Source organism: Lissotriton vulgaris, chromosome 4_2 (assembly GCF_964263255.1).
Source record: "Lissotriton vulgaris chromosome 4_2, aLisVul1.2, whole genome shotgun sequence".
NCBI lineage: Eukaryota > Metazoa > Chordata > Amphibia > Caudata > Salamandridae > Lissotriton > Lissotriton vulgaris.
In genome coordinates, this window is record NC_141692.1 from 1,469,667 (window position 1) to 1,497,465 (window position 27,799).

Below are 27,799 nucleotides of genomic sequence, written 5' to 3' on the forward strand. Positions count from 1 at the left end.
ACTGGCAGACAAGGAACCCCTTTGATGCCTCAGAAAGTACCCCACAAATACAGGTGACTGTTCCACCGCCCATCCCATTAGCTAGTCTAGAGAGGTATTTTGGTGACCCACTAAAAATCCGAACTTTTCTGACTCAGATAACTCTTCACTTTTCCTGCAGACCGGCATCATTTCCCACCAATTTGTCTAGGGTGGCTTTTGCCATATCATATCTAACAGGGGATGCCGCCAATTGGGCAGTTCCTCTGGTTAGAAATGATGATCCGTTGCTTACTGATTGGGCAGCATTCCGGAGAGAATTTAGAGAGTGTTTGATTACTGGGCCACCACTAAGCATGGGCAAATTTTGCAAATTCGCGATCCGCAAATTTGCGGATTTGCGAATTCGCAATCTGCCAAATTCGCGAATTTGCGCAAATTTGCTGATTGTTTATTTTTGCGTGTTCGCGGGTGTTCGTGGGGAAATTTGCGTATTCGCGGGGCGCTTTGCGTGTTCGCAGGGTTTTTTTGCCTGGTTCATCACTGCCACCCTCTCGTTTTTTATGCCCTTCTGCCCTCTGTAACACTTGTTTTTGTGCCTTTCTGCCCTCTGCCCCACTCTTGTTTGTGCCCTTTTGCCCTCTGCCCCACTGGTTTCTGTGCCCTTCTGCCCTCTGCCTAACTCATGCCCTCTGTCCCACTTTGTGCCCTTCTGCCCTCAGCCATAAGTCAGCTTCAACAGGAAGGACTAATAGATAAAGCAAAGCAGGTGCTTGAGTTGAAGGTCAAATTAAGTTACAGAGTCATTAATCACCCCAAGTTTGGGGTGATTAATGATTGTGTAACTGAATTTGAGATTCAACTCTAGCACCTGCTTTACTTTATCTATTAGTGCTTCCTGTTGAAGCTGACTTTTGTAACTATTTTAGAGGCTCTGGCAACTTGCCAGCGCCATTCTAAAATAGTTACAAAAAGTCAGGTTGAACTTTTGATCCAATTCGTTCCGTTTGCGGATTTTGCGGGAAATTCGCGAATCTCGCGGATTGCGAATTTACCGAAAATCCGCGAAATCCGCGAACGGAACAGATTTTCCGCCCATGCTTAGCCACCATGCTTAGCGCAGATTGGAAACTGCTGGAACTACATCAGGGCTAGAAAGACCTGGTTACCTATATGACAGCCTTCAATCGGTTGGTGGTCGAAACCGCCTGGCCAGAGGTGAAAAGAATGGCACTGTACTACCAGGGATTGAAGGATGAAATGAAGAACGTGTTGGCCCATATAGACCCGCAAACCACCACATGTACCAACTTAATAAACCTCACATTGCGGTTAAACAATAATTTAGCGGAGAGGGGAGGGGACCGTAGGAGAGGTGAGAGGGCTATGGTTGGAATGGAACATGAAAGCCGTTCCTGTCATTCCTCAAAAGAATCAGGTGCTGAACCTATGGATGTGGGTGCTATCAGGCCACCTTTATCCAAGGCAGAGAGGGAGAGTCAGCGGGCCCAAGGCCTCTGCATGTATTGCGGAAAGAAGGGACACTATGTGAGGGAATGTACCTTGAAACCCAAGAAAAGAAATACTTTCTAAATGGGTAAACAAGTGGCAATCATGTCAGTAGGGGCTTTCGGTAAAGGTAACCCTACTACGACAGAGATAAACAGGGTGGAATGATTAGAGAAGGAGTGGAAACTGCTGTCTTTAGCGGTCACTGAGATAAGGAGTACTGAATCCCACATAGTTCTGTCCATGATCCTTAGGACAGGACAACAAATTCATCAGGTATTGACAATGATTGATTCAGGGGCCACAGGTAACTTTATCGACTGTGGTTTAGTAAATCGTCTGGGGTTGGTCGGGGTGCCTAGTAACAAGCCTGAAAAAGTGTTAGCGGTAGATGGCACTCCTTCGAAGTCAGGTCCCATCACGGAACACACAGAGGTGTTAGAATTGGTCCTCCAGAGAAATACGCATGATCAAGTAGAGGATATTACATTGAATATCATCTAGGCACTCCAATACGAAGTTATTTTAGGTATGCCATGGCTATGTCAACATAACCCAACCATGGATTGCAGACTAAAAACCATTAGCTTCCACTAAACGGAATGTATTACTAATTGCATGAAAAGCAACAACTCACACACCTTGGCCCTAGCTCAGGTCTATCATGTTGCTACTGCAGCAGAGAAAGAAACGGTCTTACCCTCCGAATACGAGCTGTATAGTGAGGTTTTCAGTGATGTCAAGGCGGAGAACTTACCTCCACATTGCAACTATGATTGTCATATTGATCAGCCCTGACTGTGAGGTTGACCTTGGTTGGGCTTGTCCACCAGGTCATCAAATCCACCACCAACCCAGGTTAAATGGAAGGGTAGGTGGGGTTGGAGTAATTTACAAAGATACCTGAAAGATAGGGACCATTGACGTTGATTTGGTTAATGGTCTGGAATTACTCGGCATGACCATAAAAAATTACTCTGGTCTCATTTGTACAGGGATAATCTGCTATAGACCTCCTGGGGCTTTCAGTGCTCAGCAGCAACAATCACTGTTAGATACCCTCACGAATATGGCAGGAATCTGGGGGTACTTTAATTTGTGGTTAAACAGTTCCCTTGACTCTGGTTTCCACAAATTACTCCACTCTTGCGAAGGTCTTGGCCTTTTCCAGCAGGTCTCTAAGGCCACTCACTAGGCTGGGCATCTCCTTGACCTAATTTTCTCCAAATCCCATCTTCTGCATATTGGCAAAATTGTGCCTATGGAATGGATGGATCATTCTTTGATAAAAATGTTTGTTAAACTTAAGACCCCCTCGGACTCAGGTCCCACGTCCTACGACTGAATACACTAGCAGAGATTGAAAGGCTCTCACATGTTCTAGGAGCTCTGGCTCTGTGTTCAACATTGGAGACTGCTTCTCCTCAGACAAGCAAGTTGAGGAGAATTATGCCTCAATATGTCTAAAGATCACTTTAATCTTGGACTCCTGTGCTCCTCTGAAAAAACACAAATGTAAGGGTAGAACCTCTGCCCCTTGGTTTAAAACTACACTAAAAGACCTGAAACTTGAGTGCAAACAGGCTCATAGGAGATGGAGGCGAGGTTACAAGGAGACAGACAGGTTGCTGTGTAAACTAAAAATTGTGGAGTATAAGAATGAGATTAGAAGGTCTAAAGCTGACTACTTCTCCTTCGTAATCTGTAATGCCTCTAATAGCTCCAGAAGCATTTTTAATATTCTGAATAGTCTCACCAGCCCTGACTGCTCTAGGAATGTATTAGCTCATTCTCAAGAACTCTGTGAGAACCAGGCTAGTTTCTTTCAGGAAAAGATCCAGCTGATTATTGATGATCTTGAGGGTGGCCAGCAAAGCAGCTGGGAACATAGTCTCTGAGGCTAGGAGCAATGGTGCTCCTGCGGTGGGTGATTCAGAGGGTGTGGATAATGGCCCTGTTTGTCAGGTTCCTGAACAACTATCTGAGTGTATGCCTTTAACGGCAGAGGACTTCAGCAGATTGGCACAGGTATCTCCTCTGGCTCACCCCTGGACTCAGTACCACACAAGATCTGGAAGGAGTATGAGGAAGAATTGTTCCCTACTCTTCGCCTGTTATGTAATCAGTCGCTAGCAAGCGGTGTAGTCCCCCCACAGTAGAAGCAAGCCTTAGTGTCCCCTTTATTGAAGAAGCCATCTCTTGTTCCTGAATGTTCAAAAAATTACAGGACTATTTCTTTGTTGCCGTTCCCAGCTAAAATTGTGGAACGCGCTGTTAGTATCACTCTTTCTATGCACCTGGAACAACACAATCTGTTGGAGGAGGTTCAGTTTGGATTTTGGCCGGCTCATGGGACCGAGACGGCTCTGGTGACCGTTATGAATGAGCTTCGAAGGCGGGCAGACAGGGGACAGGCAGCAGAATTGATCCTGCTCGACCTGTCTGCCGCCTTTGATACGGTCAATCATGAAATCCTGCTGAGAAGATTGAGGCCTTACGATGGTTTCTTTCTTTTTTGCAGGATAGACAGCAGGTGGTGTTCCTCCCCCTTTCCAATCTGCCTTCTCCAACGTGTTTCATGGTGTACCCCAGGGATCGGCAATTAGCCCTATTTTATTTAACATTTATTTAAAACCTTTTATTGAGGTCATCAAGATACATAATATCAATATTATAAACTATGCAGATAACACATAGCTGTTCCTCTCCTTTGAGGGAGAGGACTCGAAATCAGTGGAGGCGTTTCACAACTGTCTGCGGGACTAGGCCCGCTGGCTGCAAGATAATTCTTTATAATTTAATGCAGGAAAGACAGAGGATATCTTCTGTGCCGCAAACAGGATCCCTCATCTCCTTCCGGTCAATAACTGGCCCCCCTGGAACTTCGACCACAGTTTGGGCGGTAAAAACTGTCCGTAACCTGGGCATTATCTTTGACAATAAGCTTACTTTGGAAGTTCATGTTACAAAAACGACAGCCTCTTGCTTTGCGATCATTAGGTCCCTTCACAAAATCTTCCCGTTATTACCTTCTCAGGCGTGTGCCCAAGTGGCAAGGTGTATGATTCTCAGTAGGCTCGACTACTGTGATGCCCTTTTGCTTGATTCACCAAACTTCCTGATGGACAGACTACAAAGGATCCAGTCAGCAGCTGCCAAGTTAGTCATAGGGCTGCCTAGAAGATCCTCCGCATCTGCAGCTTTGGCAGAACTTCACTGGCTCCCTCTGAGACAGACAGTGCAATATAAATCTCTCTGCCTTTAAAGCCCTTCATGGAATAGGGCCTGTGCTTATGCAAAAAAAATGTGATTGGTACACCCCTACAAGAATGCTTCACTCTTCATCGGCGAGACTGGTCAAGGTACCAAGATTTAGGAAAGTCAGGTCAGGGGGTAGATCTTTTGAGGTGGCAGCGGCAAAATTGTGGAACATACTCCCTTGGAAGATCAGGCAAATTAAGGAGCTCCTTCCCTTCAGGAAAAGTGTAAAAACCTGGCTGTTCCCCAAGAACTAGTTGCCTGACCATGTTTCTGAGTCACCCCTGCCTTTGAGTCACTTAGCGCCAGGATGCCTGCAAGGCGATAGTGCACTCTACAAGTTGAATAAATAAATAATTCGGGTAGAAGAGCCACTATTCCACCATGCAGGCTATATGCATAGTCTAAACCTGAGACCAAGCATCTGCAGGATTACCTGGAATATTTAAGTTCCATTGCCTTCATTCATCCTTCTCATTCTCCAACTGCTTCCCCTCTTTTCCTTATGGAGAAAGCCAATGGCAAGTTGAGGGTGTTTATCGATTATCGCTTGTTAAACAAAAACACCGTGAGAAATCGATAACCACTTCCGCTCATCCAGGTATTGCTGGATCAGGTGAGGGAGGCCCTCTTCTATACCTGACTGGAATTGAGAGGGGCATACCATCTGGTGCGGATTCGCAAAGGGGATGAGTAGAAGACTGCATTCAAAACACGGTATGGGTTGTTCGAATACTTGGTTATGCCGTTCGGGTTATGTAATGCCCCAGCGGCATTCCAGTACTTCCTCAATGATGTACTGAAGGACTACATAGACTGGTTTGTAATTGTATATATTGGTTACATCCTGGTCTATTCTGTGTCTAAGGAACAACATTTTAGCCACGTAATCCTGATCCTCAAAAGACTGCAAGAAAAAAGTTTGTTTTGCAAACTCAGCAAATGCTACTGAGGTAGAATTCTTGGGTGTTATTTTGAGTCCACAGGGGTTTAGAATGCCTGAGAAGAAAATAGAGGCAGTTCAGGATTGGCCTGTTCCTAAGAGTGTGAGAGCCGTGCAGTGTTTTTTTAGTTTCTCCAACTATTATTGGAGATTCATCTCACATTTTTCCCAGTTGGCCTCCCCCATTACCAGGTTGTTGAGGAAAGTAACACCTTTTCTCTTGACTTCCAAAGCCACAGAGGCTTTTGTCCAAATGAAACAGGCCTTCTGTACCGCACCCATCTTTCAGTGTCCACAAACAGACATACCGTTTGTAGTAGAAGCTGAAACCTCGGATGCAGCAATCGGAGCAGTGGTGTCGCAAAGAGATAAGCACACTAGTCAGCTACATCCGGTGGCTTTTCTTTAGAAAATACTGAACTTAGCAGAGACCAATTACACAGTGGCCGAAAAAGAATTCTTGGCCATTAAGAGAGCATGTCAGGAGTGGAGACACTATCTTTGGGGGGCTCAACACCCCATTACAGTGTACTCGGATCACAGAAACCTTCAGTTTATGAAAACAGCTAGGCGTCTCTCGCAGCGGCAGATGTGGTGAATGCTGTTTTCTGGGGAATATGATTTCTTGACCACTCTTTGTCCAGGGTCAGACAACAAAAAGACAGACTCTTTGTCCAGACAAGGTGAGAACACAATACCTCGACAGGAAACCCCGGAGACAACTGTGAATCCAGAAAAGGTTCTATGTATGGTTACTGTGGAACAATTCCTTGACCAAGTAACGGCCCATAGGTCTCGAACTCAGTGGCAGCAATGGGCAGAGCCAAATATCCACCAAACTCTCAAACATGGTGTTAGTATGCACAATAACAAACTGTATTTGCCTACCTGCTTTCTTTGGTTGAAGGCGTTCAACTGGTGTCATGACGCGGAACTTGACGGTCATTCTGGACATAAGAAAGCGTTACATTTGATTCAGCGTCAGTTCTGGTGGGAAGGTATGTCCAAAGATGTGGAACAATGGGTGGTACAATGTGAGACATATGCCCGAGCGAAATGAGCACAGAACAAGAGCAAAGAGAGGCTGATGCCACTGCCCACGCCATCACAACCTTGGCAAACGATAAGTCTTGATTTTGTACTTGGCTTACCAATGGATCAGGGACACAATGCCATCTTGGTGGTCGTTGACAGCCTAATGAAAATGGGTCACTTTATTCCTTGTAAGAATCTTCCTGCGGCGAGTCAGACAGCTCAGTTGCTTTTAAACCATGTGTTATGGTTACACAGACTTCCCAGGGTCATTGTTTCGGATAGGGGTCCCCAGTTTGTTGCCAGGTTCTGGCATATGTGGTGTAAGGCTCATCACGTGGAAGCCACTCTATCTTCTTGGGATGTTAATCTAAGGAAGCAGTGGAATCCTGGGTGTTCTTGTTATGGTTAGCTGAACTATCCGATAACAACACTTGGCATTGCTCCATCAAAGAAACACCATTCCGGGATAATGCCGGATTTCATGCCCACACCTTGCCTTTGAACATCCCGAGTGATGTTCAAAGCCATCCCACTGTAATGGCACAGGTGAAGGATCTCCTGAAAATCCATAGGCGAATACAAGAAAACTTGGATATTGCTAACAGGTTCTACAAGAAATGGGCTAACCGCCATAGGCAAGAAGGGTCAACATATCAGATGGCGGAGAGGGTCTGGCTCTCAACGGAGAACGGAGAATGGTATTGCAGCATATTCCATCCCTGGTTCATTGGTCCATACACGGTTCTTCGCAGAATCAATCCCGTGGCCTACAAACTGAAGCTTCCCGCATCGCTGAGGATACATCCAGTATTCCATTGTAGTCTAATGAAGACCGCAAAATGCGCTCAGCGTACGGCTGTGACGCCTGTGATGAGAGATGGACATGGAATGGACAGATGGAATATGAAGTGCTGTGTATCTTGGATTCCAGATACCGACCGGGTCCCTGGTGGTACCTTGTGTCATGGAAGGGGTATTCAGCTGAGGATTATTCCTGAGAGCCGTGTTCCGATGATCATGCCCCTTGTGCTGTGCGTCTTTTCCACTCTTGTAATCCTGGCAAGCCTGGAGGTAGGAGGTGCTTGAGAGGAGGGTGTACTGTCAGGTTTTGAATACATCTCCCAGCATGCCTTCCTTCTCGAGGTATCCATCTTATTTAAATCAAGTACTACACATGGAGCGTTGTACGTGATTCTGGGCTTGTGTTCGTTTACTGGCAGCAGAGTGGCTCTTTGCTTTTCCCCTGCCTGTACCCTTGGTTCTCGCTCTCCGTTCCGAGACGCGGAAGAACAGATTTGTATTCTAGTCTTCAGGCTCACTTGGAGCCAGATGCCTGTGTTCCGCTCAGCTGAACGTAGCCGCCTTTGTTTCATTGGATTACCCGCTCATGGCTGTGGCGGGGGTGCATGCGTTCCGCTCAGCTGAGTGTGAAAGCCTTTGCTTTCTGAAATTAACCAGCTTGCGGCTGGGGCAGGAGTGCCTTGATGCAGGTGCCTGATTCCTCAGCCTGCAATTGTTTCTACCTGTATGGTTTTCCGCGGCTGTGGTCTGGAAACCAAGATATCTGCCTGATTTGGATAATTAGGTGGGAGCCTCTTTTACTGCTGGGACTTCCTGGACTGTGGTTGATCTCCCAATGCTACTGTAGTGCAAAATCTGGTAAAGGAAGTCTTTTTCTTGTTCTATTTGTTCTCTGGGCTACTCAAACATTTGGATGTACTCTAACATTGTCTTTGACCAAGTGGATTTACCTTTTGGAGTTCATTAGCTTTCAAAATTTGGGGAAATACCAGGATTGGTGTTCTCATAACTTTGCCGTGCTTCTCTGGCAGAACTACATTTTTGTTTTCTAGTACTCACATACTTGCCTGTTTTTTGGAGTTGGTTTCTTTTCTTTTTCTTGGGATACAAGGGTGTGTGGAAGTGGAATACTTTCCTTACAGTAAGAGAGGTATTTTACTAGGGTATTGAGGAAGGATGACTTCAGGGAGGAACCTATCAAGGTATATTTATGGCTCTAGTGAGAATTTAATGAGAGTAGTTAGACTTATGTACTATATTAATTGTATGCTTATTTTGTTTCAGGTTTCTCTTTTCCAACACGGCACCTACCCTATCCCTATCCCTCACCTGATCGCCTTTATACTCTGTGCACTTTCTAGTCAGAATGTAGGGAAGTCAGGAGGTGGACCCCTGTGAGCACCGCCTTGATCCTGAGGAGTTTGGTGGTCATGACAGGTTTAATTGATTTGGTGGATGTGGGTGTCGTACTAAGATTTCTCTAAATATTTGTCAGTTGGACCAATTGTTGTCAATACCATCCATAGGCAAGGCAACAAATCCCACCCTCCTTAAAGCCAATGATAACTTATTGTTTTAAAAAACTCCAGGTGGTCTTCAGAAGCTACTAAACAGATTTGAGGAATTTTGTATGTTGTGAGGCCTGGGGATAAATACATCAAAGACCAACTTTATGGTGATCAATATTCACAAATCATTCAGGAGGAGGCCTATCCTAGGGAGGGTTGCACTTGTAAGGGTTGCTACTTTTGAATTTTTGGAAATTACATTTAGAGTTACAATGTCTTGGAAACCCATGTGGACAAGTTGTCCTTGAAGCATAGGGAATTTGTTGTTGGTGTTAAAAGGGCACCAAGCCTTCAGTAGCAAACCAGACGCAGCCACCCTATAGATCTATGATTTGAAAGCTATAGGTACAGCAATCTATGGGTCGGAACTCTGCGGTTTTTCCAACTTGGATGATCTGCCCAGAACTGTACACAAGTTCTTGCACCCTGTTCAGTTCCCTAAAGCTTGACATGGGTAGAAAGTTATTCTAAGATAGAGCTAGCCAGCGCCCATTAGTGTTTTGCAGGAGAAATAAGTCTATTCCACAACAGTCATCTTATGCTGATGCACTCCAGAAGGTTCCTGCCCTTGTAGGTTCACGAAAGATAGCATTAACAGTAACATCATAAAGCTACTGTAACCCCTAGGCATGCAAGAAACTTGGGATTTTACTTCACCAAAGAACTAGCGAAGCTCCATTACTGGTACTAGATTGCACAGAATGAGTTCAAAGCTATATCCAGAGGCTCTCTTGCCAGCGCGTTTATAGATTTTAAATTAGCCAGTGCATTGGAACAATATTTAGACACCATTCTGGTTCCAATGGAATGGAACCTCTACATCCAGTTCAGGATAGGCTCATTTACTCTTCATGCATTCACTAGCAAATGGTCAGTAAACTATATTACCTCTACACTGTGCCTAGGGTGCAAAGTAGCAAATGAAACAGTAGCACATGTTTTTTTCACTTGTGCAGCATATACAAGCCACATTCTCAATGCATTAAGCCAGTATGCACATTGCTGGGCATTTGGAACCATGTAAACACCTTATTCATACTCAGATCCAACTCTAGCCTCCCATGTGCCTATGCTGGTGCTAAATTCCTAGAAAATATGTGGATCATCAGGACATAGGTCCTACTATCCTAGGTTGGGCAACAATCTACCCTACTAGCTGGCTTAAATAGATACCAATCAAGGCTGCTTTTACTATTGGAGCCCCTGTTACCTACAAGTTGAACTTTATTCTGTCTTTAAGCAGCAGAACTTTGTACTCTGTGGGGCTGAGACCATCAAGTTTATGTTCTCACTTCATTAGATGTCACAGTCTCTCACAATAACATATGTATTTGCAGGACTGAGGCCACCAATTTTACATTTTACTGACACTACAAGTCCTAGTTTTTAGAGTGACCATGTTTCTTTATTCCGCTGCTATAAGACTAGCAAACCTGCCAAATTTTTGAGTCATAGACCTAACTACGGTTTTATAGAAGCCCAGCTGAACACGCATTCATCAAGTGTTGATGTATTTCATGTGATGTTGCACCCAACCTTTATGGCACTGGATGCTGAAATAACGTTATTTTGACTTGGGTATTGACAGGGTGGGATATCTTAGCATCATGGGTAGCGGAACTGTGCACAGCCCAACATACACGTCATACAACTACCTCAGCATACACAGAACTAACTTTACACTAGCCTTTTGTGACCCTAGGCCCATTGTAGTCTTGCCAAGAAGACAGAAAATGCCAACATCATCTGTGGGGTGGGGGATAACTCTAGTCATTTTTTTCCACTTTAAAGCTGGCACCAGGTATACAAAAAGGAACCTCAGACCCACTTTTTAGTATACTCTTGGACCTATGGATTCTACAGAAGAAGGACTGTCCTGCTACCAGATGTCTGTCCTGCTGCCGGATGCCTGTCCTGCTGTCTGAGAAGGAAGACTGGACTTGTTCCTTTCATCCCAGGCTGGCTGAAGTGTCTCTAAGGGTCAGCTGACGAAACTTCCGCTTGTCTGATGGCCGTCTGAAACTACAACTCATGGATCAGCACATGTGTCAAAAAAGTTGCACCCCCTCAAAACCACCAAAACCTTGAAGATCCTCCAAACATCACAGCTGGTTCTCACCATAGCTCAAATCTATAAAGTGTGCCTGAAAACAGCTTGAGTGGATCCGGTACACCAGCAAAACAAATTACCACAACAATTTCAAACTGGCCCTCAGACAGGTATCACTAGCAACTACAATCTACACAAAAAAAATACCCTGGTCATTCACCAGGATTCCAGCTCAAACCACAGCAATAAATTATTCTGCATCATAAAGGAACTCTCCTACCCCACAGCCACAGAGAACACCATCACCCCTTTGCAGGAGCTCTGCAACACCCTAGCAGACTTCTTGCATACCAAGAATGTCACCATATATGAGCACTTTGACCCCCAACCACTGATAACCAAGCTCAGCAGGTTCCTCAATACCCATGAACTCCACAAAAGCTCAGTAAACACGTGGGAGCCTCTCTGCATGAACAAAACTGACGGTATCACTGGTTACATTCTCTCAGGAGCCCACAAAGACCATATGTTCAATCTAGGAAATAATTGTATCAGAAAGGAAATCGCCACAATCAAAAAATCCTCCTTCCCTGAAGGTTGGAAATAAGCAGCAATCAAACTGCTCCTCAAAAAACATACCATAGAGCCAAAATACCCTCCTGCCTTTTCCCAGCCAAGGTACTAGAGAAAGTAAAAAAACCTCCAACTAACTGCCCACCTGGAGAAGAACAATCTACTAGACCCCTCCCAACCTGAGTCCAGCTCCAACCTCACAGAGCCCACCCTGATAACAGCCATAGATAACATCAGGACCCTACTAGCATTGAGACAGACCTTTGCCCGGATCCTCCTCGATCACTTAACAGTGTTTACCCTTGTGTCCCACCACACCCTCCTCCAAGGTCTTCACCAAATGGGGATCCAAGGGAAAGCATTCATATTGGTCTCTTCCTTTCTCTTCAGTTGAACCCAAAGTGTCTGTCTCCCACCCACCACCTCGGGAACTAAAAACATAATCAGAAGCGACCCACAAGGATCCTCTCTCAGCCTTACTCTCTTCAACACTTAAATGACACCTCTAGCTACCCTGGTCAGATCCCATGGCATTCACATAATCTGATCAACCTTTAACTCTCCACACACCCGACTAACACAAATCCAACATACTCAGGTTCCATGATCAGGGTCGCAAGTTGGTTGCACGGTAGGTGCCTCAAACTCAACTCAGACAAAACAGAAATACTCATCTTTGAAAACAATAATTCCCTGTGGGTAGACACTGTGGCCTACAGAGTAAGGCCCAGCACCAGCACCCACAGAGCATGCAAGAAACCTCAGAATAATACTAATCCGCATGCTCTCAATAAGGAAGCAGATAAATGCTGTCTCATTTTCCTGCTTTCTTACCCTGCACCTGCTCAGAAAAATCTGCAAATGGCTCCCCTTCAACATCAGATGCACCATCACCCAGGCCCTCATCGCCAGCAGCCCATACTTTGGCAACTCCCTCAACGTGAGAATCAGCACTCAACTTCTTAACAGACTTTGACAGTTGGGGAAGATCAGTTCTCTGGCTACAGAAGAAAAGCTGATATTCCGAGGTCCTGCTAACATTCAGTAATATTTAAACCATAAAACCACAAACAGAAAGGTTACAAGCTCATCCTGTTATGTAAGCAATGGTCACACAGGATACACAAAATAACATCAGCAGGAGGAGTTATTTCTCATAAATAGAAGCGCATGTAGGTGGGTATAGCCTAACATGATGTGCGTGGAAACCCCTATGTGAGTATTGGTTCTAGGAAACAAAGCTGTATCAAAGATAGATTTGTCTAACCGCACAGTCTAACTGCACGTGTCTGGTTATATCCTGCTTAACGCTGAATGGCCAAGCTTATTTGACCTTTGTGCATGTGTTTTTTTTCACCTAGCCATCTAGCTTGTTAGGTGTTAAGATGTGGTTTCAGAAAAAGTGAGTGGATAGCTATGTGATCTTTAGGGTTGTGAGAGTCTGACCTGGTATATGATGTCCACTAATGCAAGTGGGCACCTTTCACCAGTCCAGACAATCCTTATGGTGATTTAAGAGGTCTCAGACAACTTTAGAAAGCTATAAAGTGTTTCTGTAGAGAGCAGCCTTCAGACTTAGGCTTGAAGGATTGTACAGCAGCTATTTTTACCAGAATATAACTTTATAGATTAAATGGAAGAGAATAACACAAGGTATTTATAAAAATATGTCTTTATAATACTCTCTACTACATTTCAGTATCACCCACACGAAGATATATACAAAGCACACAATACTATAGCAAAGAAATTGCAGTAAATAGCCCTAATACACAGTGTGCCCCGGAGGGGACCAAACCATATACTAAGAAAGTGGTATAAGACCCACGACTCGAGTCAGGACAATGTCGAGAGGTGTTAGAATCTCTGGGGCCCCAAGGACCACCCAAGGTAGGTAGTAAGGGACACCAAAGATGGCGGATGCAGTGTGAGAACACGACTGCGGGCCCCGTAGAACTCTATGTGTAAATCGCGGTTGGATTTTTTAAGATCAAGTACACCCAGGACTGGTGTCAACTGCACTATGAACAGGGACACCACATGCGCCCCTCAGGCAGACTCATAGGTGCTGGCAAGTGCACCCACCCAGCCCTTATACACTAAATTCTGTCAGGGAGGTTTTAAAACCTTCCTGTGACAGGATTACTATTGTCCTGCTTTCACCTGCTCGAGCTTGGCTCAGCAGCAGGAGGGCAGATATATATCTCTGGTCGGCAGCAACCATTTTGTGCTGTCTGGAGGTAGAAGGCTGGTACTGGTACCACAGAGAGCCCCACGGACGGTGGTCCTAGTGGGTGAAATCATACCTCCCACACCGGTTACCAGAGTGGGGGTATGATTCCAACATGTTTGACACGAACAATGATTTCACCCACTAGGGTTTGTTGCAGTGATTTGTGAGATGGTCATCACGCGGTTGCATTATGCCCCTCTATATTAGTATATGTTTGCTTCACTGACAACCAAAGAGGATGGACTTCGTAGGAAGCAGTGGTGTCCTGCTCATGCAGGGGCATCTTCTCATTTAGAACCAAGCACCTTGCCTTCAGGATTATAAAGACCTGCCATAGGGGTGACTGATAGGATTTAAGTACTGTGACCCTTAGATATTGTGAAAATATCTTAAGTAAGGGGTGCATGTACCAACTTACACCAGCTGCAATATGAGGCCTGCATCTCCATTTTGAATGGTCTCTTTCTCGGGTGTCATAATACATGTTAAAGCCCATGGGAGACCTCTGGGGTGCCTATGCATACATAGGTACCATATACTAGGGACTGACAAAGGCACCCCAGTATCAAATCTGGGGTTTACCTAAGTACATAACATAATAGTTTAGGGAGAAATCAGATAGACTGGTGTCCAGATTAGCAGGATTCCAGTCAGACTAGTCAAAACAGCATTACATCAAGCAAAAAAGTAGGGGTAACCAAAAGTAGCAGATCTTACTTTCCTACAAGAGGTGATCTCAGAAGAAGAGTGCATATATACATCAGAATGATACTTGGTATTATGTATAGATTTTTCTTGTTAAGGTGTTTTACAAATTCAGATTCACATATTTTATTTTCACTGTTTGGGGGTGAGCCCCTTGGTATTGTTATTGAGAGGTCTCAGACCGGAAGGTCAATCCTTACTTTCTAATTTCTTAATTCCGTTCACTGAAGAAAGGAAAGTAGGTGCCGAGTGTGGCAGTGAAAAAGTGTGAGCACAAGACATTTCGCAATGAAAATAAAAATTGATGAGCTGCCAGCATTTGACTAGAAAGCTGCAGTTTTCTTTTATATGTTTTCGGCTTAACGTAATATCGTACTCAAAGCTGCTGCGATACTAAACAACGTTCCCAGCACCGGTAGGAATGCCTTTAATGCATCCAGTATGTGTTTAAGGACACTCTTCTTCGCCTCTTCACGGGGAGTTAACAGCCCTTCATTAGTTTGTCTGGATCTCTGCCTCTCATCCCTGATCTCCTGTTCCCGTCTCTGGATCTTCTCCTCTGCCCTCTGAAACATCTCTGTCGTGTAGTATGAGCCTCCATTTTCATTCACCATCTTCTGGACCATTGAGATCAGTGCACACACCTGCTGCTGTCGCTTCAGCCCTTTAGCCCCGTTGTTGAAGGCTACGTAGCGGTTCCCACAGCCCCTCATCACCCCTTTCAGCTTGGAATCTGAGCTGCGGATGTAGTTTACAAGGTTAATTCCATCAGCTTCCAGGTCATCCATTCGTGTAAACAGGACCATCATGTATCTTGCGGCCTCTTCTCCGAATAGGTCCTGGATATCTTGGACAGCCCTCGCCTCTTCTGGGGTGAAACGACTGGCCTGAAGCACCAGGACAATAGCGTGGGGGCCAGGGGCTGACATCACTACACATCTGGAGATCTCTTGAGCAATTACTGAATTTGGAATCATGGGGTCGAACAATCCAGGAGTGTCAATGACTATGATCTTTTGTCTGTTCCACACACAGGACCCTTCCTCGCATTCACTTGTCACTGCCTTCGAAGATGCTTTGGAGAAAAACTTTTCCCGCCCAAGGATGGTGTTTCCTGTTGCACTCTTTCCCACTCCAGTCTTCCCCACCAGGACAATCCTCAACTCACAGGTCCCTGTGAAGAAAAGAATGCACAGGTCACAGACAAGCCATACTGGATGCATTTCAAAAGTACTAAGAACAGGTTTTTAAACCTATGACTGTTCTCTAGAGCAAAAGGAACATTTAAAGCATTAACACTCATTCCAGCTGCAATGCTAACACATAATATAATCAGTTAGACATCTCAGGAGCACAAAAATAAAAGTGCAATAATTTTCTTAGATGTTAACTAAGTAAAAGAAAAGTAGCAAATAAGACGTCCTGCACCTTTAAGAACACATTCTTTTTTAAAGACATCTTGCAACCACCGTATAAAAATGTGATAAGTTCTCTAACATAACATAGAAACGTTCAAGCTTCCTCCCACCCTAACAACAATGCCAAACATTAACCTAAACACAAGTCAGTAGTCATGTAGCCCTTTTGAGTGGACGACATTATAATTAAAAAAATCAAACACAAGAGAAGGTTTTAAGTACTCTTATATGTCATAACAGAAAAATGTAAGGCAAAGTAAAATAAACAATGACCTAGAATCACACAGTTTAGTTAGTCAATTGGGGAAGCCGGGAATCGTCCCAGGTTTTCTGGCCTCACTTTGTGTAATTCTATTTTATTCTACTGGAAGTTGGTTTTTGGTACATGTAGGTACCTACAGCTAGTTTTAATACCACAATCATAAATAGAGCCCAGTCAGCCTCAATAAATTAATCCTTGCTGAACCTTTGGTAGCTTGGTTCGTAATCAGTCAAGTTTAACTTCGAAGACATGTGTGTAAAGCATTCAATATAACCTAAACAGTTAATGAGTGATGCAGAGCACAAAATAAAAATTCAAATCCAATTTCTAAAAATACACAATATTTTTATCTTCAGGGTGACACCAAAATGACAAGAATCCAATGTAGGGAACCGGAGATATGAATTTGTAAAGGTTAAATATAAAAATGTTCTTTCTAGTGCTTAAATGCCAAAAGCGACAATCGAGACATTCTGAAGAGTTTGAAGGGACCCAATGGTTGGGGCTTGTGGTTGCAGCTTGCAAATCTGATGGAAGTTTGCGTTTATGCATAGATTTCAGAGCTTCAAATAGACAAGTCATTGTTGACAGGTATCCACTTCCTAAGATTTCTGACATGCTCATGTTGTTGAAGAATGCAAAGGTATTTTCAACTGTGGATCTCAGGTCTGCCTATGATCAGTATAAATTGGATGATGACTGAAAAGATGACACCACCTTTATCACTCTGTTCGGAACCTTCAGATTCGTAAGGTTGCCGTTTGGCTTGGTATCGGCGGCATCAGTTTTTCAAAGAGCGTTAGAAAAGGTGTTGCAAGGTCAACTTGGTGTTAACATTTATCAGGATGATGTTTTAATTTTTGGGAGACGACAAGGAACATGATTTAAGGTTAAGACAAGTGTTGGAGAGGTTTAATCAACACAACCTCACTGTCAGGTTGGACATATGCAAATTTAGGAGATCTTCTATAAACTATCTTGGACACACTATTTCTGAGAGTGATGTAGAACCTAAACAAGAGCTGATTGAAGCTATACAAAACTTGGCTGCTCCGACCAATAAGGAAGAGTTGATGAAATTCCTTGGTATGACTGAGTACTACAGTAAATGTGTACAAGGTTTGGCTTGAAAAGGGTTAACATGGGGACTTTGTTGTGCAAAGGAGTTGACTTTAAGTGGACATTACAGTGTGAAGAAGAGTTCAATAACTTAAAGGCCCATTTAAAGAAAAACTCCTAAACTAATGAGTTTTAATCCCTCCTTCAACTCAGTGTTAATCACTGATGCAAGTATGAACAACACAAGAAAAAGTTGATGTGGTCAATGTCATTTTATTTCTCTCTAGAAGTTTAAAAGGGGCAGAGCTTAGGTACTTTCTAATTGAGAGAGAGGCACTGGCAGTACACTGGGCCTCAAAGAAGTTAAAAAATGTACTGTGGGGCACAAAGTTTTGGGTGAGAACGGATCACAAAGCCTTATGTGAGGTTTTCAACAAAAAGGTTATTGATGCTATCCCTAGCAGAATTTCTAAATGGGTTGTGGCTCTTCAAGCTTATGATTTTAATGTTGAGTATTTGCCCGGTGCACGTAACTGTATTGCAGATACTCTCTCAAGAGTGGTACTTTCCAATGAGTATGATGTGAACTATAAGGATAAAGAGTTGAAAGAATTGGTGTGTAACAGTGCCACTAGAATAGTTCTTGGTAAATATCGAACATGACAACTCTGTCCAATCAGGGATCATGAAAACAGTGCAATACCTTTTGCTCAGTCACTCATGCTCACTTTTTCTCAGAGAGATACACAGAATAAACGTGTGAACGTTTTCAATAGGCATTTATTGAACCAACGTCATTCTAGTGTAAAAGAGGTGTGTTGAAAAAACCATTGGACAGAAACAGTTATAAATGATTATAAGCATTAACATAGTAAAAGGATGGTAGATTTCTACCACAGTGCTAAAATGATAAATACAGGCAGGTAAAAAATACATGACAATAAAATGGGTAACCTTACGATGCAACCCTAACTAGATGTACCTAAGTGTACCTAGCATGTGTGTGGGAGTAAAGCCAAGAATCCCCCTAGGATGATGCCAACCCCATTACCAGAAGTGAAAAACTAAGGGACCCTGTCTTGGTCTGAAGACGGATAGCCTAAGAGGGATGTCAGACCACAGCAAGCTGGAGTGTCAGAGTGCAGGAACCTCAGCGTCTCGCGTCAGTGACTCAGCATGGAAGTCCTTTTCTCCTCTCCTGCCTCAGCAAAGATATGGTGTGCATATTCCTAAAGTGGTACCCTCAGGAGTTGTATCTTGCTGTGTGTTGGACTTGGCCCCTTGTGAAGGGTTGATCCCTACCTCGAGGTACGACGGAGCGCTGTGGACTCTTATCCCTCCGGAACTACTCCTCTCTCTGTCTTCCCGCAGGCTCCATCGGTAACAACGATACAGGACGGATTGGAAACGTCCCTCCATGACCCCGGAAGTTGGGTCGCTAGTGAAGGACCGGAAGTGAACTCACCTAACCCCGGAAGTCATTCGACCGGATACAGGCAGGAGAGTAGAAAAGCCGACGACCCAAACGACTCGGGGTTCCCAACAGCGAGCTCGTGGCAGGAGTTGGCAGACCTCGGAGAACCAGCAGCGGAAGAACCGAAGGACCGGAAAGAAGAAGCAGATGAGGAAGACGTCTGGTGTGAGGAGTGGTGGCGTCCTCAGGAGGTGGCTGGAGAGCGGCCGTAACTCACAGGAGAGTTACGGCGGGGCATGTGAGTACCTCGTTACCATTTCCCCCTGTTTCCACTGGTAGATGTGTACATAGTGTAAATAGCGCTCTGAACCACTTTCACTGTAAAAACGTGCACCGACACTGTATAGAATTGCGCACTATTTCCCCATCCCGTCCACGCTTGCGTTCACCCTCCAACCGTCTTTACCTCGTCCCGCAACCCCACCCCGTCACGTCCTACCCTAACCTTCCTCACACAGCCCAAGGTGTTGGTGACAGTATTGAGACGAGTTTTGTTACCCCTGAACTAATCGCCCTGTTTTCGTTCTCTTTTCCTCCGAGTGACTCACCGTTCCTACACCACGGAAAGACGACCACAGCCCAGCAGCGAACATCCCCACGGAACCTTCCCGGACACCTCACCTCTACAACCCACCTGGATTTTCACCCGAACCTTTTCGTCCTTTGACCCGTGTTTCTTTTGTATGAACAATAAAGTTTTCGCTAATCATAGCGCACTTTATACGGCCTCCACGCCTGTTATTCCGGCCCGCCCTAAATCCCACTCCACAGTTGGTGTCAGAAGTGGGATCGCCCGGAAGCATGGAGGCCGCAGTCAAACAACTAGCGGAAGGACAGGAACATCTAGGAAAATTGATGGAACAATTCCTGAAAACCGCAGAAGACGACCGGGGACAATTGTACGATGTCCTAAAAGGTCAGGGCACAGCTCAGGATAAGACACTTGAGAAACTTGCAACAGTCATGGGCCAACAAAAACCGCTGGCCTCTCTTCCCTCTGTTGTACTACAGAAATACGTAGCAGGAGAAGACCCAGATTTCTTCTTTACGAACTTTGAACGTTTGGCTCAGGCCGCAGCATGGCCCGCCGACCGGTGGGGTCATTACCTTGGTCCCCTACTAACCGGAGAACTACAGGCAGCGTATCAACAGGCAAATATACAAGGTGCAACCCCATACGAGGATATTAAGGCTTGTATACTGGAACGGCTCGGAATTGACGACGAGACGTATAGACTTCGTCTTCGTCAGGCTAAGGAGGGTCCGCAAGAGAATCTCCGGGCGTTGTCCTTCCGAATAAAAGATTTGGCTAACCGTTGGCTAAAACCAGCCACGTCCAGTAAAGACGAGATACTGGCCAAGATTTATTTGGAGCAATTCCTCACCTCATTACATCCTGCCACACAAAAGTGGGTGCGACAACACGCACGACTTACTCTTGACAGTGCAGTTGAAATTGCTAGCGCGTACAACCGAGCACAAGACTCTCAACGAGCAAAAGAAGAACATCCTCCACGACCAAGTCATGGCAGTCATGTACGGCCATCAAAACCTCCACCTGTGCTTCGCAAACCGGAGCCGATACCTCCAATGCCGTATCCAGTGATGCCGAGAGCGCCACAACCCGGTCCACAGTGCTATCATTGTGGAGGGTACGGACATATCGCCCGTATATGCCCCCAGAAAGAAGAGCCGATGGAAATAGGTGTAGCTAAAAACTATGTGTGTTTCAATGCTGACTCCGCTCCCCCACCCTTTCACTGTCCTATACAGATCAATGGACACAAAATGATGGCGCTTGCTGACACAGGCTGCAGACACAGCGTGTTACGACCCCAAGATCTCCCTCACTCTCCGGAACCTGTAACAGGAACTGTAGCCATCAAGTGTGTCCACGGAGACACGAAATGTTATCCAACGGCCAAAGTATATGTACAACACCCCAGTAGTACTGGTAGTTCCTTGACTGTTGGACTGGTTCCGAATCTTCCCGAAGAGGCTATATTAGGTAGTGATTACAGTGGTCTTCCTCACCTCCTACAGGATACCACAGATTCACTAAAGAAATGGTGGGCTGAAGCACCTTTTTCAAGAGTCTCCCCTGCTACAGAACATTCACCAAAACCTTTGAAAACCAAAACTCAAAAGAAAAAAGAGAAAAGGGACTATTCCTTGGCCTGTCCTGCACAAACGGAAACCCATCCCTGGGAAACTGACAGAGAGTTTCGAGCCGCCCAACAAGAAGATCCGGTTCTCCAAGATGCATGGGGTCAGGCTCTTCCCAACGAGGATCCATTACAAGTAGGTCCTTATTTTTACATAAAAAACGGACTCCTCTATAGAAAAGGGGGACCTCAGAAAAATGCCCAGTTAGTCATTCCAGGACTATTTCGGGAGAAAGTACTCTTTTTGGCCCATAGTCATTTACTGGGAGGGCACTTCAGTGACGAGAAGACGGGGGAAGCCATTCTGGAGAAGTTTTATTGGCCAGGAGTGTATGCAGAGATTAAACGTTACTGTAGGGAGTGCCCGGTGTGACAAAAAAATAGTCGGTATAGACCCCCAAGGGTTCCCCTCCGACCTTTACCACTAATTGACATTCCTTTTTCTAGAGTAGGAATGGATCTTATAGGTCCCCTTTTGCCATCCAGAAGTGGATACAGGTACGCCCTAGTACTAGTGGATTACGCCACTCGCTTCCCCGAAGCAGTTCCCCTCCGGCAACCAACAACACAGAACATAGCCAAAGCCCTTATTGCCATCTTTTCTAGAGTGGGTTTTCCCAGAGAGATTTTAACCGACCAGGGCACCCCCTTTGTTTCCTCGCTAATGCGTCAGGTCTGTTCTACACTGGGAATCAAGCAAATAAGAACTTCTGCTTACCATCCCCAAACCGACGGTTTAGTCCAGCTCTATAATGCAACCCTAAAAATCACTCTAAAAAAACTGTTGGGACTAGAGAGTAAACGCTGGGAGGAAATGCTGCCCCTTGCTCTTTTTGCCATCCGCTGTAAAGTACAAAGTAGTACCGGCTACTCGCCATATGAATTATTATATGGCAGGGCACCCAGAACCCTGTTGGATATGGCTCGTGAGGCTTGGGAGGCAGAGCCTGACCGGACTCGTCCTCTTCCAGAGTACATTGAAAATTTAAAAACCCACTTAGGTGAGGTCCGTGAAATTGTCAAGCAGAATCTTGTCGCAGCACAGTCCACTCAGAAAAACCAGTACGACAAGGGAACCAAACCCAGAACGTTTGTTCCAGGAGACCAGGTACTCCTCCTAATTCCCTCTTCGGACCATAAGCTATTGGGTCAGTGGCAGGGTCCATTTACGATAGTAAGGCAAGTGACTCCAGTCACATACGAGGTGGAAACAGATGCCAATAGGGGAATCAACCAAATCTTTCACATCAACCTCCTCAAGAAATGGGAGGGACCACGCCCTGTTCTATCGGGTCACGAACCCTTCCTGTTTGAAGGTTGTTTTGACACCGGTTTGATGGAACACCAAAAACAAGAACTTTGCCGTTCACTGGTACCACTACAAACAGTCTTTTCGACTCTGCCTGGGCATACCACTGTGGTGGAACACGCCATCCACACTGAGCCAGGGAAAACGGTAAGGCAACGACCGTACCGTATTCCGGAAGCCCGTCGAGCTGTAATCAAAGAAGAAACGAACCAAATGCTCAAAATGGATATCATTGAACGATCGAGCAGTAGCTGGAATTCGCCCATTGTTTTAGTCCCTAAACCTGATGGTTCTACACGGTTTTGTATTGACTTCAGGGAGGTGAATAAGATCTCCGCCTTTGATTCATATCCTCTTCCCCGTGTGGACGAGATGATTGAACGAATAGGCAAAGCAAGGTACATTAGCACTCTTGATCTGTGCAAGGGCTATTGGCAGATTCCGCTGAAAGCTGAGGACAAACACAAGACCGCCTTCTCCACCCCCGAAGGCCTGTTTCAGTTTAAAGTAATGCCCTTCGGCTTGCACGGGGCCCCGGCGACATTTCAGAGGGCCATGAATCAAGTCCTACGCCCTCATGCTTCGTATGCAGGTGCTTATCTTGATGACATCGTCATTTATAGTGACACTAGGGAGCAACACCTGTCCCATTTATATTCAGTAGTCTCCTCTCTAGGCAAATACGGGTTTACCATTAACCCAGCTAAAACCACATTAGCGGCACAGAGTGTTAAATATCTCGGCTATTTGTTGGGTGAAGGACACATTCGGCCCCAAGAGAGCAAAGTCAAAACAATACAGGCGATACCTTTCCCAAAAACACGAAAAGACCTTCGTGCCTTCTTGGGCATGTTGGGTTATTACAGGAGATTTATCCCCAACTTTTCACAAGTAGCAGCTCCCCTAACGGATCTCCTCAAAAAGAGAGCAAAAACAGAGGAGACCCTCCAACAACCATCTCCTGTACTTCTGCAAGCCTTCAATGTTCTGAAGAACGCCTTGACCTCTGAACCTGTGTTGATGAGCCCTGATTATAGTCAGCCTTTTATTTTGCAAACTGATGCATCGGATCACGGTTTAGGGGCTGTTCTATCCCAAAAAGATTCGGAAGGAGCAGAGAAACCCATTCTGTATCTTAGCAGAAAACTGTTTCCCAGGGAAGTCAACTATTCGGTTGTCGAAAAAGAAGCACTCGCTATCAAGTGGGCAGTGGAAAGTCTTCGCTACTACCTTGACGGTAGGGAATTCATTTTGTATACAGACCACGCTCCACTTGAATGGATGGCTCGCAACAGGGGACACAATGATCGAGTGCTTCGTTGGTTTCTTTCCCTCCAGCCTTTTCGTTTTCGAACATTGCATCGAAAAGGCCTAGAACAGGGCAACGCAGACTATCTATCCCGATATCCACCACCCACCAGCCCTACAAGAAACACTCCTAGGGGAAGGGAATGTGAAGGGTTGATCCCTACCTCGGGGGTACGACGGAGCGCTGTGGACTCTTATCCCTCCTGAACTACTCCTCTTCCTGTCTTCCCGCAGGCTCCATCGGTAACAACGATACAGGACGGATTGGAAACGTCCCTCCATGACCCCGGAAGTTGGGTCGCTAGTGAAGGACCGGAAGTGAACTCACCTAACCCCGGAAGTCATTCGACCGGATACAGGCAGGAGAGTAGAAAAGCCGACGACCCAAACGACTAGGGGTTCCCAACAGCGAGCTCGTGGCAGGAGTTGGCAGACCTCGGAGAACCAGCAGCGGAAGAACCGAAGGACCGGAAAGAAGAAGCAGACGAGGAAGACGTCTGGTGTGAGGACTGGTGGCGTCCTCAGGAGGTGGCTGGAGAGCGGCCGTAACTCACAGGAGAGTTACGGCGGGGCATGTGAGTACCTCGTTACCATTTCCCCCTGTTTCCACTGGTAGATGTGTACATAGTGTAAATAGCGCTCTGAACCACTTTCACTGTAAAAACGTGCACCGACACTGTATAGAATTGCGCACTATTTCCCCATCCCGTCCACGCTTGCGTTCACCCTCTACCCGTCTTTACCTCGTCCCGCAACCCCACCCCGTCACGTCCTACCCTAACCTTCCTCACACAGCCCAAGGTGTTGGTGACAGTATTGAGACGAGTTTTGTTACCCCTGAACTAATCGCCCTGTTTTCGTTCTCTTTTCCTCCGAGTGACTCACCGTTCCTACACCACGGAAAGACGACCACAGCCCAGCAGCGAACATCCCCACGGAACCTTCCCAGACACCTCACCTCTACAACCCACCTGGATTTTCACCCGAACCTTTTCGTCCTTTGACCCGTGTTTCTTTTGTATGAACAATAAAGTTTTCGCTAATCATAGCGCACTTTATACGGCCTCCACGCCTGTTATTCCGGCCCGCCCTAAATCCCACTCCACACCCCTTTTCCCAAAATGTTTCGCTTTTCACCCCCCTGTTTAAGGACGTCTCCCCCATGGTAAATAAAATTGTATAGGCCATGTGAGGTATGAGAAGCCCCGTGTAATGTTAAATGCAATGCAATGGTGTGTACACTTATTTTACCACATTGTAAACATGTACTCTGGTGAAATGCTGCATTTGTGTTTTGCTTTTGAAATGGATGCCAAGGCTGTGCGTTGTGCCACCTGACTGCAGTAGGTTAGCGGTCTAGATGTTAGGTACCCAGCCATCCCTGCATTTGGAGGGAAAGTCTGGCACCCAAGGTGCTCTATTCCTCCTCCTGAGCCAGTTAGAAGTAGTTCGCATGAGCATTCTAGTGGCTTCCAGCCTTTATGGTATAGGTAGAGCAGTAGAGTTGGCATGGGCAGAGACAGAGCTGGACATGAACGTGAGGGGACCTGCTGTCAGGTGATACCACCACTTGGGCCTGTGTGCTGGACCCTGCACCCATCCAGAACTCCCCTACTGTCCCCAGGGCTTGTGGAGCCCCACTGCAGGAGTTTAGGCTGCCGTGTAGGAGGAGGGCCACGCTGCAGTGGGGATGGTGAAAGCCTACCACCCTGTTTTGATGATGCCCCCACTAACTGCTGACCTGGCCCAGTAGTGCCTACTGCTCTGTCCTCCCGGGCCCCTGAGGAAGGAGGTCCCTGAAGCTGCCGGAACCTCGCACCACGCAAGCGCTGCACAAAGAAGCGCCAAGAAGGGAAGGTGCATCTTGGACCCCACCACCCAGGAGGTGAGAAGAGTTACCCTGGGGCTCGCTGCTGGGACTATCCGCCCCCCCTTGCGCTGGGTGCCACTGGAAACTGCTGTGCCTCGTGAGTGCTGCCTGCTAAGCGCTAAAGCTAAAGGATTTTGTCCCCCAGGAGCTATAATCTGGGAGCGCTACACTCCAGAATCCTACAGCGCTGTGTTAAGGGAACTGGGCCCATCTGAACGGCTGTGTGTGTTAAGCGCTGTATTTCCCTGGGAACTGCTATTGGGGAGTGCTGTGTTGAGAAGAAGCGCTGTGTGCCTGGAAGCGCTATCCAGCCTAGAACTGTGCCCTTGAAGGCTCTTGCCTGCAGGAGACTGCCTCGTGTCCCCAAAGTGCTGTGACCAAGACTGCCCTGCTATTAGTGTTTTAAGCACTGTATTGCCCTGGGAAGTGCTGCTGGCCCAATCGCTGTGAGCGCTGCTGTGCACTCTAAGTGCTAGAACCCTAAAGCGCTGTGCCGTGAAGTGACTGTTGCCCTGCGAAGTGCTGCACTGCTGGAAGAGTTACTGCCTGAACTGCTTGTTCCTAAGTGCTGTATTAGGAGGACTGTGCCCCCAAGCGCTGTGCGGCAGAAGCCCTGCTTGGCCTGAAGGAACTGTTTTATTGGGAAGAACTGTCCAATGCCAGGTTGTGGTATCGTCCACTTACAGCTGTACTTCTCAGCCACCACCCGCCTGTCCCACTGCACACCTTGGAACACTCAGTGGTGACATCACTTAGAATGTCACCACTGCGAGCGTTCCAAGGCGAGCGCCGGTGGAGCCTCGATACCGGCAGATTCCTGTGTGGTGCCCAGTCAGCTGTGGCTGAGGTCGCATGTTCTCGACGTGCGGAACTGTGGTAATAAAGAATGTTTCCAGCCGTTCATTGTCTATCCTTTATTTATGACTACACTACACAGGTGCTGATGTTGAGGTGCATTGTTAAAGGTATTTTAGGCCTGACAGGTTTCAGATTTACCTCCTGTTGCTAATGTTGATGAGGATTCATGCTAAGGCCTGGCGTATTGGGCTCTTACATCCAATGTTCGATGTTATGCTGATGCAAGTTATGCCTAATGTTTCCTAATATGCTAAAAGCCTTCTACCCAGGTGAGGCCAAGGATTAAGCCCTTTGTTTGCCCTGCAATATTGATCCTATGTTTCATCCATTTCTTGACATTCTTTTTATTTCAGCTGAACACTAATGGACTTCCTTAACCCTTTTTCTTGTTTTGTCCATTTTCCCTGTAAATAGTCCCCCCTGGTATCCATTGCCCTGGCGCCAGTTGGCACCCTATTGTGATTATGGTGCATTACTGTGTTTTACCTTTGCAGGTTAGACCTAATACAAAAGTTATTCTTTTTCCAACCAGAACTGGCGTTGTGTCTCTTTTGTGGTGTGCCTGGTGTGTTGTCTGTGGGTACTGCCTGGATGCTTCACACATGTCCTCAGGAGCTTGACCTGCCGCCTCTGCTCCATGCTACTCCCCGTAGAATTGGTGACCCCATTTCTAACACTGTGTCATGTAGGACTTAGATGATGAAAGGAATGGCCTTTATACATAGTTATTATGCAGGACATGGTATTCCTGCTGAATTTCCAAGAATCCTCATGCATGATGGCTGAAGGTAGTTTTCAGGTTAATCCCTACGTCCTGAAAGCAGTAACGTAACTAGGTAAAAGGTCACTCCCAAGAACCGTTATGTAGTGTAATGGTAGGGGAAAAGTTAGGTGAAAGGTTAAATGACTACCTGAACCTATATTGGGGTACCTATAGGAAACATAACATATTCCACTGTGAAGACCTCCCCCAATCAATGCTTAAATACCCAGGTCTATTTAGGATTTGGCCACTGATGGTATCTCCTATTTATATAATGAAATAGGGCTCAGAGTCACCAGAAGGATCTACAAGTCTAAACTAACATGCTGCAAAATGTGTTATCTTTATCCACATATTAGTCTTAGGTAGCCATTACAATAAACAATAAAAAAGCACTGCAGCAGTAAGGGGTCATTATGCAATCACAGGGTTCAATAATAAAAACTATTCAAATAATAAAAGCAATAAAGCATGTCAGCCTGGGTAGTAGAGAACCTGATGTATATCTAGGAGCTTCACGCTTTCTAAGACAGAGAAAGAAAGCTGAAAACAGGGACATAATGGGGCGTTAGTTACTGGGAATCTTTGTTACCCAGATAAATGTCCTCCTTGTCCCAGTCATCTCCCCTCCCTCCCCCCTGTATTGTGTCTGACCCTGT

General features: G+C 45.9%; 1 protein-coding gene across 1 annotated transcript in view; it reads right to left on the bottom strand.

The window, feature by feature from the left end:
* Positions 1–13,425: 13,425 nt before the first annotated feature.
* The window catches only part of LOC147718087 (GTPase IMAP family member 4-like), a 109,227-nt gene continuing 94,853 nt past the window's right edge, over positions 13,426–27,799 (bottom strand). The window contains exon 5 of the mRNA XM_086919185.1: positions 13,426–15,828. Coding sequence (XP_086775311.1) covers positions 15,014–15,828 — 815 coding nt within the window. The 3' untranslated portion in view covers positions 13,426–15,013. The remainder of the gene's footprint in view (positions 15,829–27,799) is intronic.